Source organism: Opisthocomus hoazin, chromosome 3 (genome assembly GCF_030867145.1).
Source record: "Opisthocomus hoazin isolate bOpiHoa1 chromosome 3, bOpiHoa1.hap1, whole genome shotgun sequence".
Classification (NCBI taxonomy): domain Eukaryota; kingdom Metazoa; phylum Chordata; class Aves; order Opisthocomiformes; family Opisthocomidae; genus Opisthocomus; species Opisthocomus hoazin.
Window position 1 is genome coordinate 25,745,679 of NC_134416.1, and position 15,608 is coordinate 25,761,286.

At 39.2% G+C, this 15,608-nt stretch overlaps 1 protein-coding gene across 1 annotated transcript in view; it reads left to right on the plus strand.

Annotated features, from left to right (window-relative positions):
* RGS22 (regulator of G protein signaling 22) overlaps positions 1 to 15,608 on the plus strand; it is a 64,673-nt gene that overhangs the window by 39,233 nt on the left and 9,832 nt on the right. The window contains exons 16-22 of the mRNA XM_075417225.1: positions 3,243 to 3,335; positions 3,853 to 4,019; positions 7,083 to 7,245; positions 7,862 to 8,020; positions 9,846 to 9,908; positions 11,942 to 12,103; positions 15,028 to 15,207. Of these exons, the coding sequence (XP_075273340.1) occupies positions 3,243 to 3,335; positions 3,853 to 4,019; positions 7,083 to 7,245; positions 7,862 to 8,020; positions 9,846 to 9,908; positions 11,942 to 12,103; positions 15,028 to 15,207 (987 nt within the window). The remainder of the gene's footprint in view (positions 1 to 3,242; positions 3,336 to 3,852; positions 4,020 to 7,082; positions 7,246 to 7,861; positions 8,021 to 9,845; positions 9,909 to 11,941; positions 12,104 to 15,027; positions 15,208 to 15,608) is intronic.

The following is a 15,608-nucleotide window of genomic DNA, read 5'->3' on the forward strand; positions in this document are numbered from 1 at the left end:
GTACAGTAAACTTTTATTACTATATTGTGCATGTGTGTATGAACAACTAGGAGAACAGATACCTAAAATCAAAGTTGAGAATGGTCTTCTAAGTCTATTAGGTTGTTGCCAGTATTAAACATTTAAGAATTGAGTATAAGAACAGAAAAATACATACAGCGATATTGCCAGCTTCATCACTTTGCAGCTGAGGAGGTTCATGAAGCAGAGGTCTTATCTACATTTTTGTGTTTAATAGTCTTTGATGAGGTGTTTTCCCCCATGACTTTATGTAAATGTGTCTTGAGTAATTTTATATTGTCAGCCACCCTGTAGTAGTGGGTTCTATGGTTTAATCATGCAACAGGAGAAAAAAATGCTTATCTTGGTTTGTTTGCAAACCCCTCCCTGATAATTTCACCTGGTGCCCTAGTTTTGTATCTCATGAGGAACAGTGAACAATTATTATCTTGTCTTATTCTCAATGTTGTTATGATTTTACGTGTTTCTGTTGTAGCCCACTTCAATTACATCTCTTTGAAACTCAAGAATCCTAGACTATTTGACCTTTCCTCTTACCGAAGGCATTCCATACCTTTGTTACACTTAACACCCCCATCTGTATCTGTTATTTATTTTTTTATGAGATGCAAGCAGTACTCAAGATCTGGATGCACAAAAGATGATCCAGTGGCAGAATCACGTTTTCTGTTTTGCTCTTTGTTCCTTCCCTAGTTGTTCCTATGCTTCTAATTGCCTTTTGACTCCTGGTGAACTTTGAGTGGATGTGCAAAATGTAAGCTAATAGCCATCTGCAATGATTCCAAGATCTCTTTACTAAGTAATAACAACTAATGGAAAGCCCTAATTTGGAGCTCACTGGAATGACTTAATGTTTATTGTCGTTGAATTCAGCTGCCCTTTTATCATGCAGATTCTAAAGTGTCCTGAAATCCTGCAGCTCTTCACAGTCAATTTAACTTTTTGCTCTGTGGAATCATTTTACAAACTTCATTGTCTCCTCACTCACCTCCTTTTCCAGATGATTTCTGAATGTTTAAAAAACAACCTCAGCACAGATCCCTGTGAGACTCCAATAGGAACCCCACCCCATTATGAAAGTTATTTATTTCTTTATTTTTGATTTTCTACCTTCTAATTAACTCACAATGGGACCTACCCTCTCATCTTCTGATAAATTAATTTTCTTAAGAAACTATGAAAGTTTCAGCATTGAAAAAAACTCACTAAAATGAAATATACTAATCCAAACACATCTGCAAAATATTCTCTTTACTTTTTTAGCATCTTTTCTAAGCCTTTGGGTAAATTATTTTTTCTAAGTTTTTTTAGCTATAACTGTTTATGACCAGCACAACACCATGCAATTGATTGGTGCTTTCATTAATATGAAATTTTATTTACTTTCAGTCAGACTAGTTTTAGAGTCTTTTGTGAATGTATATTTTCCACGTGTATTATCAATACTAGTTGTCTAGTATCTACTGCCAGTCCTCACTGAGTCAAGTCATTGATTCAGCCGAGTATTATTATACACCATTTTTGTATAAAAGGGACTCTGCTTTTGAGCACTCTCTGAATCTAGTGTGTTCACTGCTTCTAGCAATGTAAGACTTCCCCCAAAGTAAGAACTGAAAATACAAACTTCTGCTTTAAGTTCAGTTAACGCGTGTGTCATTTTACAGCTCCTTGACTTAACCGAGGGATAATCTATTGCCCTTTCAGTTTAGATGATGCTTTGCTTTGCAAGTGTAGTTACGCGCAGAGTTCTCAGTGCCCTCATAACACAAACATCTTAATCAGAGCACGAAGAAAACAGAACTAAATCCTTCTGAGTGCACAATACATGCGTTTGTGAAGAGTTACAACACACAGCCATAAACCGACCTGTTCTGGGAGGCACTAGAGTCTCTTTGTACTAGGCGCAGGCTGATGCTTATGCACACTCGTTCCCAGCACAAAGACAAGGTCTGCTTTGTATTTTGCTCAGTCCCTGGCTCTACTCTTCCCCTTTGTTCTACCATACAGCAGGATATATTTGGCCCATAATGAAACAAGATATTTTATCAAGAATTAGGTGAGTCCAAAATTGTTTATTTGGGACACGGTCAGTATGTATCTCCATTTTTATCTTTAAACGAAACGTGAAAACAGGAGGGTTCCTTTTTATTGTTGAGTCTCATCCTGCCTCTATCTGCTTTCCGTTTAAACTTTACGAAAAATGTTCTGAATTATTTTCCTGTTTATTTTTAAGCTACATTTTCTTTTAAAGGAAAGAATACCCCAAAGCACTTTGTAACAGTGGAATAGAGTTACACTGAGCCTGAAGGCATTCAGATAACACGGTGATTAGTGTGGTATTCACCTTTAGACAAAAGCGTAATGAATATTAATCTAAAAACTCTATTCTCTCTCTTGCACATAAACTCTTGTATGATAAGACCCCAGCTTTCTAATCTTTGTAATGGGTGTGCTAATCAGTATAACGCATTGGCTCAATTTTGTTAAATATCCTGAAACCTGCAGCCTAGAGGGTCACCAAACTATTCCTTATGCAGTTACCGATTGTTTGCACATAACATGGAGAGCTGCTCTACTTATATACATATGGCTTCTAATTAAGTTAAAAACCACCAATACTTCATGAGTTCTAATCATGTACAATTTATTATTTTAAAGCATTACCTGGTATAAAACTAAGGAGGGGGGCAGGACTGAAAGTCTGAAAGCTTTCACCTTCATTGTTTCCATATTACAGCATCTTTCTTGTCTTAAATTTCAATTTCTGGAAATCCGTGGCACTCTATCTTTTTGACATTTTCCACAAAGAGTCATAGTTTTTAGATGCATTTTTCCACTTTTCAGTGGCACTTTGACATACAATTTGCTGGTATAGGCAATCAGGTAAGTCTGACACAATATACACAATATAATGTATACACAATACACACATTATATACACAATATAATTTAGCAATGTTTAACACACAAAGTTCTTTTTTTAAAGATACAGTTAGGTTATTCAGTGGTGTTCTGTAGAAACCCACACAGATATACTCTGCCAGAGCTTTTAACGGAATTGTTTGTCACAAGGATGTGACTTCTAGTGTCTTCTAAACTCCAGTCTCATTGCTGGCAAATGTATCCTTTTCTATCCACTGTCACTGGCAAGGTGCCTGTCCAGTTCTCCATCTTTCTATAATGTGTACCGTAGGGATGACATAAGATATTATTTTTATTAGGTGGAGTTGGTGGAAGAAACTCGACAGCTGGACTCCGTGTACTTTACAAAGCTCCAGGCTTTGCATCAAGAGAGTGGTTCCAAGAAGGATGAGGTAAGACAAGTACCTACTAACAAAAACAAACTCTTTTTCTATCATCAGAGAGGGTTAACACTTTGATTATCAGCAATAAAAGACTCAGTACGTGCCCATTTGGAGAAACAAGTAGTCTGAGTTCTACCATTCATTTTGGGGAATGGTTGACAGCCATTGTGTTAATTACAAATACAGGTCTTCTGTCAGTTGCATCAGCATCAGATCACTGTATGATTGAAGTCAATGAGACAGTTTCAACTAAAGTCTGAGGAATGTATTTTGGGCCCTTAATCTTGAGTAAACACCTCAATTTCAAGTAAATTACAGGTATATATTGGTTTATTTCATCATGGAACCTGCACATACTGGTATGTTTAAAGCAAACATAAAATTGAAGCTGATTAAGAGCTGGAGCCTTAACTCAATTTATTTGCTCAGCAATCAAAAAGCTGTTCTGCAGAGACAGAAGTTATCTAGTGCAAGGATTATTAGACTGTGCAAAATAGAGAGACGAAAAAATAATTTCTTCCCTCAGAGTACTGTTGCTGGCACTGGTCTGCCATCCTGCCCTGATGCTCTCAAAGAAGATCAGCACTTGCGTCAAGCTCCGAAAGAACTGGCACGTCCAAGTCTATCTGACCTGATCCACGACAAAGAGAAGTTAGAACAGTTCTGGGCTTTTCTTAATCAGCATTCGGCTGGGTATGTTTCTTCGCTATTATTATTTTACTTGTTTCTAAGGGCAGAAGAAATCTTTGCTGCGGATCTTGGCTATCTAAATGTTCACAGATTCTAGTCTTTTTTGAAATGTGTCTGTATATTTATGAAATACACATGCACATTTTTCAGACAACCGAATTGAATTGGTAAAAATCCTCCTGTCATAACATGTTTGTATTACAGTTCTGCTTTCAGTTTCTGCTTTGATTAGTGGCAAACCCCTGAGCAGAGCAATTAGCCTATAATGAATAAAAATTTCTCTTTTTTAGTACAGATTCAATTTAGTACATTTTAAAAATTAAAGCTGGATGTTATAAAAAAGTACAAATAGAAGACAGCCACATTATTCTCACAGTGTGAGAGCAACCGCAGTTTTGTGTTTGCACTGATCTGAACAGAATTAAGTACCAATTTGTAGCAGATACGGTTTATGCAGGGTTTTTGAAAAAGTGAGCCCACTTATTTAAAAATGAAGATCTAAACATAAGTTCCAGCAGAAGTAAATGTGAGTTTGCCAGCTTTTTTTTTTCCCCCCAAGCCCTACACTAATCTCTATCCTGTTTAGGAAAAGGCAAATATATTTTTTAAGTAGCGTGTGTTCCATTGAGCTGATGCTTTGCATATTGCTTATTGCTTCTAGCTGAGCACTGCTATCATTTTAGATTGGATATTGGTCAGCTTTTTCAAAAGTGTCCAGAGATGGACATCTAGCACAGGATTCCTCTGGCCAAGACTCAATGTCATCACTTCTGCTTATCATCATAGGTTCTCTTTGTAGTCAGAGAGAGAAATACACACTTCTGGACACAGTTCTTCTATTTCTGAAGATTACATCTAAAACCAGTTTGCATGGATTATTCCTAAAGATGGCTGTTTCTGTCCACTGACTACAAAAAGACTGTACATAATTAGTTCAGATTCTTATGCTGTGGGTGCCTATGGTCAAGTAAGTGACTTCTGAGTTAGTTGTCTAGACCAGTGGTCTCCAAACTTTTCTGATTACGCACCTCATCAGTAAAAAATTTTTGAGCATGCACCCTCAATATACTTATATTTATTTTTTTATAAATTGTATACATGTACTAATTAAGTTCTAATATTTTCTTCCTGACCCCCAAGAATTGTCTTGCACACCCTCTGGGGTGCACACACCCCACTTGGGAGACCACTGGTCTAGAGTTCCTCTCCAACTGGGGAAATGGTAGGAATCACCAGAGAACAGGTCACTGGCTAGGGTGGGGTCCTGGACAGGTACACTGAATCGCCTCTGGGACTTCCTGCCTCTCTGTTAACCACACACAAGTCCCATCTTAAGTGACAGAGCCAGGCAGAGAAAGGTTTAATTTATGGAGAAATTTTCTTTTTTTAAAAATTCATAATGAAGAAAAACATTTGAAAAATTCTCAGAAAACAGTGTTTTAGAGCTGGGTCCAGACTTAGTAACTCTGAAGTCGAGCTGGCAGGCTGCATTAAAGATGCTTAATGGCACTATAAGCTGAAGGGATCCTAGAACTAATGCAGTCTGGAAAATTTTAGCAAAAAATGATAAATGTCTCATTTGCCTCTTCGTCAAAATTTATGATTCTGTTATTGCCCAATTGTAAGTGATCCAAGTTTCAGGACAGACAGGCTGCTGAGTACCTAGGCACAAATTCTGGTAAGAAACTAAACAAAGTTCCATTAATTAATAATTTGTTAAAAATATAGGATATATTCACACAATTGCAGGACAATTTGTGATACTTTGGGTTAGTTGATTACCACTTGTTAGTCTTGCCAGACTGACTATGCACATGCTCCTGATCCTCTGAATGGAAAAAGTAGAGTATGCTAGGATAAGACACCACTGTAAGCAGTTTAACCTTTAATATTATGTATTTTGCTTTTTAAATAAGATGGACATGTCTGATCGGTTGTCATAGATAGATGCCAAGGGGTAACTCCGTAAACCACAATAACTTGGATGGCTTGCATTTGGATGAACTTGTTCACGTTGTGATGAACCAGAAAATGAAAGAATTTCAGTCTGAATAGAATTTAGGTCTGTAAGGGTCTCAAAAGACTTTTTAAAGGGGGACAACTGTTCTTAAATCAGTCAGATGGTTTTGAAAGTTTTACTCATAGATTAATGCTTTGAAAAGCCAGTTATTAACCGAAAAGTGAAACAGATTTGTCTGCATTTAGTGTTTCATATTTCCTGCAAATACAGTGAATGTCCTCACTAAAATTCTCAAAAAAACTTCAGCTAATATGATACTATCAGAAAACAGTCACATAAACTAAACTGAAATTGTAGGTATGTCACTTATTCTGTCCTCTGGTTTAAAGAACAGGACCCATATATGTTCCATGAAAAAAATCTTAAATTGATAGTATACACTCAAATGATCATGAACAATATATAGATCAAGAATTGCACATGGAGATTATTTGTCACTTACTATGAATAATGGAATAAGTCGTAGAATCAGTAATTTATGAAAAGGCAGGCCACAAAAAGCCCTAGAAACAAAATCTACCACAAATTGTTTTTGTCTGTTTGACTGTGGACTGAGTTAAGCTCTGCACTTTATGTGGGGTCGGAAAGGAGTGATTTCTGGGGCTGCTGTTCCCAGCTGTCAACCCCACTCCTTTCTCAGGTGATACGACGAGGAGGCAGAACAGGGGGTGTCGCCTAATCTTGCAGTGGCCTGCGGTACTGCTTCAAATTCTCACTGTTTGATTTTTCATCCTCTCTGCAAGCTCTGCACTATGGCTGTGGTTCACAGTCCCTGCTGGATTTAGCAGCCGCACATTGAGGAGGTTACTCCTTTCAGGGTACCCCAGACGAGACCCTAAATGAGATCCCTAAGCTGTACGTTTGATCTGTATAATTTGTGAAGAAGAATTTGTGAATAATGTTTGATCCGTAAAATTTCAGTCCAATCTGACCTGGTATTTAGGACTTGAACATTTTGGTGGCTTGTGTTTAAGCTAATAACTCCCTAGAATGTTGATGAAATTAACTCAATATTGAAATAACATTCTGTTTAAATTTGTTTGTAGCATGGATCTCATGTGCTGGCTAGATATTGAACAGTTCAGAAAGATGCTCCACAAGGATAAAGAGAAAAGGGAGGAAAAATCCAAGGCCATTAAAAACAAGTACTTAAACAAAAAATACTTCTTTGGACCCAACAGCCCAGCTACCAGAGCACAACAAGAACAGGTACCAGTTACAAAACTGTTCATAAAGAACAATCACACTGAATGTGACTGAGATAAAAATCTACAACGAACTTTACTCCAGCTTTTCCCCAAGCTGTCTCCTCAAATCTTACCTATATTTTTGGCAAGAAATCTGGTTCTGTTCTGGTTGTGGTGATCCCCTCCCTCCTGTTCAGGCTTTTCCTCCCCTGTCCTTACAGACATCTCTTTTAAACCCTGATCTGAGGCCACAGCCAGAGCACGCACAACACAGCTCAGAAAAAAGTGTAAAAATGGCTTTCAGGCACAGTGACTTGTTCCAGCTCTCTATTTTAGCATGTCAGTAAAGCCACAGACTGCGAGTCTGAGCTGTGGTAGTCTGATATAGCTTGATACTTAGGAAATTTGCTCGGTCAAGCTGGGGTATTATTTGCTGGAGCCTGTATCCTATTATAGGTAGGGACAAATGTAATCTGTTCCCTTTTATGAAAAGTACATGTGAGCCTTGGGTAAGCATGCATTAAATGCTTTGCTTACAGTTAAGCTCATGCTTTGCTCAATCAAGGATGTAGAGAGATGAAGGACTTTCGGAATACACAAAAGTTTATGTCATGTGTTATTGTATTTGTATTGCTTAGCTAATGCATTCAGGTGGAGGACGGGGACAAATCCTTCATCATCAACTTTCGGCAGCGGTTCTGCTAGAAATTCAGCAATGTGTCCAGAAGAGATTAGAAAAACAATGGCTGCCATTGTTCCTGGCAGATGAGCGCCATGGGACAGAGGGACAAGCAAAGGTAATTTTTTAACAACAGCAACACATTCAGGCATTGTTTTTTGTTTGACTCATAATTTACCATGGGGATAAAATGGTTCAGAGGAAGAGCAGCCCGCAACTCACATTCAGTTTACATTGAAACAGGTGTTCTAGCATGTACAGGTTGAAGCATTTAGCTCAATAACTGTGAAGGCAGTTCCTCTCAAGGCTTAGCGTAGCTGGCACTGTTATTGTTAGATCCTAAACCTGAAGGAGCTGGTGTTAGCTCTGCTGCCAGCCAGGCTGCCCAGGGAGTAAACTAATCTCTGCTGTAGTGCTGCACTCTTCATATGCCATTCTGCCCTAGCCATAAGCTTGCACACAGAAGAAATGCTGCTTTGTGTAAAGGACTTGCCTCAGGGGACAAGAGCACAAGCAAGCGAGTGGGCTTCTCACACTGTTTTCTCTCTCTCTTATGCTGTCCATATTCTCCCATCTGGAGCTGCAGTGCCTGTAGAAATGACTTCAGGGCTTGCGAAATTCCGCTGAGTGGGGAGGTTAACTGCTACAAGCCTTGTTTCCAGTTGGTTACTTCAGAAAGTTGCCAGAAAACTGGGAATGAGAAGCCTTTCACTCCTGCTGGCTCATTAGAAAGGCTGGGGAACGGGCAGAGCTAACATCTGCCTTTTATGCGAGTGCCTCTGTGACTGGGATCTGTGTAGGGAGATCATCCTGCTGGTGGCAGACGCAAAAGACTTGGTTTTTTGCACTTCTACAAAAGCTCTGAAATGTGAATGTCACAGCAGAAGGAAACTTGATGGTTCCACCAAGAAGATGCATAGGCACACTGCATTGATTCATAAAACTTGTTTTCAATGACATTTTTAACATCAAGAAGGTCGTCCGAACTGTTATCAGGAATGCATTTGAACTGGATCCTTTTCATTGATTCAGAGCACTAAGCAATCTGAAAACTGTAGGTTCTGATAAGGCAAATTGTAATTTTACTAATGATCACATTAAAGCAAAAATTGCTATCCCTCTGCCCTTTTTTGGCTGAACTCTGCCTCCTCTACCAGCTGTGGCACAAAACCACGCGGCAAGGCTAAGCTGCTTCCAGGTCTGGAAGCCAGTTCACGCCTCTTCTCGCACCTGCTGCACGGTGCTGGCCAGGAGAGTAGCCCATGCAGTCTGGAAAATGCTGCATTCAACTCTAATAAAAGAGTTTACAGGAAATACATACTTCCAACGAGCTTTGAGTCTTTTCCTAACTCCATTTATGTCTGACTGCTCTTTTCTCTTTCTTACTACAAATTCAGAGGATGAAAAGGTCCTTTGAAGAATGTATTTTAGAAGAAATGAAACCAGATGACATTCTCCAATTGGCTTCATATTTCACAGTGACCAAACACTGTGGGCATGCTACGTACTCCTTATTCAGAAAATCTGCCCTTGATTTGAGGTGTATTTTTGCTACAAAGAAGCTGCAGGATCAAGCCTATATTTCTGATATAGCTGTCCAAAGGAACTAAAAAGATTTCATACAAAGAAAAAAAAAAAGTTATAGCCCAAGATCTGTTCCCAGCATAAGTGGTCACTCAGAACATTATGGGCAGGGTAAACCAGTAGAAGAACGCAGTCTGACTGCTGTCGCCTCTTGTCTACTCTAACTCCCCAGTCTCAATGAGCACGTGCTCATTTATAGCTGAACAAGGGATGGTGTTCAGTGTGGGTCCACAACAAGTTTTGAATATAAAGATCCAAGTGAAGATATATCAACTATTCTACCACTGTGGTCTCAATCCTTAGAGGGTTGAATGCTATACAAGAAGAGTTCAAAAATATAATATTTTGTTCAACCATAGATAAGGGACATAAGTGAAGATCCTCCACGCCAAAAACAGAAGAAGACAACCAGGATGTGGAAGGCAAGTGAAGTTTACTGTGTCTCTTGTGTCTGCAGCTTCACTATCTTTTCTGTTCGGACCTTGCACATCCTTCACAATTTCCCAGCTGACAGTGTGAGGTCCAAACGTAATGCTGTCAAAAACAGGCATGATTGTATTGGCTACAGTGGAACTGATTGGCTACTGATTACTCACGTTACCGGTGAATTTAGCTCCCTGCTGTTTGTTCACAGTAAATTTCTCTCTCTTCCTGGCTGGAGAGGTCATGCTGGAAGAAAACATGTCTCATCCTGGGCTTTGTAGCACTCTTAACCTGCCTCAAACTGATATTGTACCTTTAATTCACATTTATCTGTATTTTGCATGCAGTGGACTTATTGGGACAAGCTGTTCATTCCAGCATCTGGTAGTTTATTTATTATTGTGAGTGGATTACGTGCAGACACAAAAGGGAATGTGAAGTATGCAGTGGAGTGGGCAGGTTTAATCATATCTCACAGTATCTGTTTCATTTAGAATTGTATTTTAATCTTACAGCACTGAGATAATATCAATTTTAAACATCTTAAACCTTTGTAATAACACATTTCATCAGATGTTTGCCAGTTTTTCCCTCTTGAAGAGCAGTGAACTTTTTGTGATTGCCAGCATACAAGTTGTGTACATTTATTCAGTTGAACTTTTATTGTCTGTTGAAATCAAACTGGAGACCCGGTCACCAATTATCCATGCAAACCATCAGCTCGAAAGGGATCCAAAGTGCATGTGGGTTCTGTTAACTGAGTTTTCCCTTTGTCTGTTTGTCAGGAAGATGGTTATTTTCCATGTTCTGCTTCAAGGCTGTTGACCCATAAAATCAGCAGTGTTCGTATATTAGTATAGGGGTGGGAGCAACATTTTGTTCTTCCCTTCATGATTTTTCCCCAGAAATAAATTTTTCCCAAAAGTTGCCTAATTCTTGGTCACAGGGGATAGAACTCGTTTGCAGAATTGGAGGAGGGCTGAGAAGATCCCACCTTACCGTCTAAGTTGGGCTGACTTTATTTTAACCAAAGGACCCTTTGGGCAGCTGCCACCCACCCTCTCGCAAGGGTAGACTCTCCCCCCCAGCAGGCTCCATGACAGGACACTAAGAGGAACCATTGTTTTTAAGAGAAGCTGCAGAAAGACTTTCAGCTTAGAATCCGGCCTGATTTCCAGGACTGATTGCAGCAACTGAAAATGGTTCCGTTCCATGCTGACCATTGAACAGCACTGCATCCCTCCAGGACTTCAAGAGTTTTGCACCACTGTTAGAAGACACTTTTCATTCATCCATCTGATAACAAAGGGGGGGTTGTTTGGCTTGCTCCTCAGTGACAGCATAAGAACTGTTTGTTCAGGAAGGCAGGCCAGTCTGAACTTCATTTCAAACAAACTGTCCCTGCATCTTTCTCTCTCCACCCTTTCCTGGCTGCCTACTGCTCTGTGCTTTGCAGCACGAAGATTTCCAAAACGTCTCGATGACTTTAAATTCTATTTTACTGTTGGTAGCTTTATTCCACAGAGAGCAAACTCTCCAGCTTCTGTTGGTGATCATGGCAACACATTTCAAAGCTCATTTTGTTGGTGAGATCCCTGTCAGAAGCATTTTACAACTTTAAGCTATGTGGTTTGTCTGTTCCTTTTTTCTTTGTTGTTTGTTTGCACAAAACTCAAACTGTTCTCTAGAAAAGTAGCCTGTTGCCATAATCAATAACAATAGCTGTTTCCATACTTTATAGTATGTAGTCATATGGTCTAAATCATTGTCAGTCATTTCCTCTCCCATCACGTCTTCCAAAAAATGTTGCCCAAACCAAACTGGGAAAAAAAAAAAAAAAAGAAAAAAGAAGGAAGGAAAGGAAGAAATGAAACCTTGCCACATTCTATTGTATCCATGTCATAGACTCGTAAACTACTGAAAGTTAGGGTCAATGCAAAGATAAGAATCAGACAGTTTACACTAACTAATGCCTTTGTTATTGCGTTTTGAAACAGAGTTTATTTGGTGCCTTTATTTCTTCTTTTGACAGCATGTGGACAATAAGTGGGTTTCTTCATCTAGTGAAATAAGTGCTTTCCGCAAAGCGCTGTTGAATCCAGTGACAGCAAATCAGTTTCAACACTTTGTGTCACTGAAAGGAGACCTACTGGAGAACGGAGTGCTCTTTTGGCAAGAGGTACAGAAGTATAAGGTACAGTGGTAAAAATGGAGCAAGGGGACTATCGTTCAATTTGTAAGCAAATGCATCCATTACTGCATATTAGGAGAATTTTAACGAGAATGTCTCTAGGCATTTTTTTGTTCATAGTAAAACTTCTTTCACTGTTTAAATTGTTTTTTTCTTTGATGAAAATCCTCACTTCTTAAGGATAGCTCTTTTTAATGACTTGAATGTATTATCCCTGTATTTCTTCATGCTTCTTCAAACTGTAACATTCTTCTGAGTCTCTAAAGGGACACTACTAACTAGCTAATGCCCAGATTTTGGTATACATCTGTTGAGCGGTAGAAAATTTGCAAGCATTAAAATGTTCATTTTGTCTTTATAGTTACATACTGTTAAACAATGGGATTATTGCTGAATTTGGTAATCCCTCAAAAATCGGAGAAAACTTTTAAGTTCAATAAAATGTACAGATGCAAAGATAATATCTACCCAAAAAGCCCAATGCAGACCCCAGCTCCCTTGTACAGTCACATCTGACTGCAGCTGAGGATGTGGCCAAGGTGAGACATGTTGGGGAAGGTCAGCAGCGATTGCCTCCCTCCCAGATACGAGCCCCATTGTGAAATTGCTGCTGTGTGGGGTGAAACACAATACGAAAACTCTAGAATGAGCCTTTAAACCACACTGCAGCCTCCTAGCAGCACCCTAGACTGAATGCAGGGGTACCGCAGATCTTTCACTTGTTCCTCATTCCTTTCGCCTCTGGGATATTGCTGATGCAAAAATGCTCTAGCGGGTGCAGAGCCTCTCCTGGGCTCCTGAACACAGCCTGCGTGCAGATGGTAGGCAGGGAGCAGGAGGTTAGCTAACACGCTCAGAAATTAAAAGGTAAACAGAGTTGATGCTGCAGTAGCACTTGGAGATCCTGCTGCAGGCATGCAGGTATATTTTCACTGTATAATTTTACACGTTTGAATTTGGGGTTTGCTTTCAAAGCCTAAGGTCCTTTGTTTCCAGGGGACAATCTCCTCTCCTCGCAGAGTCTCTTATCCCCAGGCAAGGGATCATCAGCTGAAATGCTCTCTGGGGCTGCTGCCGTCTCTCTCTTGGTTACAGACTGACTAGCTTAGACTAGAAACTTGACATGAAGGTACCTGGAGTTCCATGACATAAATCCCTCTCGAAATATTTGCTCTTTTGTCAGATTGGTGACTCTTCATTGCTACATTGTGGAAGATGTGGAAACTTTCTGCAAATTAATGTGGAGTGTAATTTAGACTGTTTTCTTTGTGGATCTGTTCTCTGAAAAAAGCCTTCATTGTTTTATGTCCCACCCCCTCTCCTTCATTTATGTTAATTTTATTTGTCTTCTTATCAAGGAAAAGTACAATCTGACCATATTTCTACATGCATGCGATTTGTCATGGTTGGCAGCTGACGCTCTTTATAGAAGCAAAGGAGTGTTGTGGGTCAGGCTGAACCGGAGGAATATTGCCAAAGACGTGGGCAGTGCATACTTGTATTGTCTGAGCCCTATCATGCCATCAGTTTAGACAGAACTTCCTTTAGGAGTCAATGACTGCATTGCTCCTCGTAACCCATCGGGCTAGCAGCACATCTTGGGACAATCAAAAAACAAAAATATTTTTTTTTAAAATATGAAGAAATATAACTCCGTGGATCATTTCCATCTGTTCCTCTATGCTCATGTCTCATCTCTCTTCATATCATATGGCTTGTTTGTCTTCCCTCTTACTATATCTCTCTGCCTTTTCTTCTAAGCTAGATGAGTAAAGGAAGCCATAATATATTCTTAGAATATACTGACTGCATTTTTGTATTGCCTTACTTTCTTCATTGTAGCTGTTATCATTCTTTTTTTCCTTCACAAAACTAAAAAGTATTCATACTAAAACAAGCCAGCTCTTTTACATACCACATTTCTGCTTAAAAGCCCTGTTTTTAATTTCTTTGCAAAGTAAATATCCAGCCTCCTATACCAAAACTAAATGCATATTCTTCATTTAGAGAGCTCTCTTCCTGAAAATTCTCTGGAGTGCTCACTGTGTCTGTGGTAAATACATGTGATAATCTCCTAGTGTTACAGAAATTTCTTGGTGTTTATGGATAGATGGAAAGTTCATGTTTCAAAGCGTTTGAAGGAAGTTCTTTGAATTATTTCTCCTTCCCACCAAAGTCCAATGGTAGCATTTTCAGAGCATGAAAACACAGTAATAACAGGTTTTACAAGAACAATAGGATCACATTAAAAATAGTAGAAAACCTCCAGTGTTCCTTTGAGATCTCACCCTTGTAAGTTCAGGTTTGTTTTGTATTCTGTTCTGCACAGAGTTATTTGAAACACTGAGGTTTTGGGAAACTAGAAAATCTTAATGAATGGTGAAACTAGAAGATTTCAGTGCATGGAAGTTCGTACTGGTAGCTGAAATTGTCCCCTCTTGTGCCAACATTCCTGGTTATAATACCTTGTACCTTGTAAATAATTCCCCTCTTTTCTTGGATTATTTTGAGCATTTCTTTGTTTTTTTAGTTACCATGTCCATGCTCATAGCAGGCGCATTGTGACCTTCAGTGCATTTCACACCTGTAGGTGTGTTTCTTTCTTCAGAAATGGCTTCTATTTGTCAGTAATGTACTTAGACTGAATGCAGGATGAAAACTATCCTATTCCACCAGAATGTGCAGGCAGAGATTATCTCCTAAAAGCAATGACTGCTGTATATCTGCATTTGCAAACCAGAAGTTCCAGTCATATCTTAACTATGTCTTTGACCACGCACATTTGCTATAAGAATTTTGTCCTACATACTGAAGGAATCTATTGTATAATTATTTTTGTATGACTATTACTCTTTGATCACTGGGCCCCTGTAAAGGGTCTTGCGCCTCTCTCTCCATTGACTGAAAATGCTATTTTCGTCTTTCAGGACTTGTGCCATTCTCACTGTGATGACACCACAGTCCAGAAAAAGATCACAGCTATTATCGACTGCTTTATTAATTCCGCTGTACCCCCAGCTTTGCAGATTGACATCCCAACTGAACAAGCAAAGAAGATTTTGGAGCACAGGAAAGAACTAGGACCTTACATATTTAGAGAGGCGGAGGTAAGGAGCTGGGAGAATCTCTGTAACCGATCTGGCTAGAGCTTGGGTGCCTGATTTTAAGGACAGTCTTTGTTGCTTATGTGACAATTTGGACTCCCTACATAAGCCTGGGCATGAAGGAGACCACTATTAGTCACGCATTTCAATGAAGATTGTGTGGTGAGGATGACAGAGAAGCTTCACACATTTACTGATCAATAAACTGGACAATCTCTGACAGCTAGCTGATCCTAGAAAGGTGCTACCCAGGTCTGTGTTAAGAATCCTGGCAGTAGAAATGAATTCTGTCTATATTTTTAATTGCTTGTTCTTTACCACTTGGTTAATGTCAGAGAAGTAATTTGTAGTTAGAAAGTTTGTAGTTTTTGTAGTTTATGAAAAAATGCAGATGTGAGTAAAGC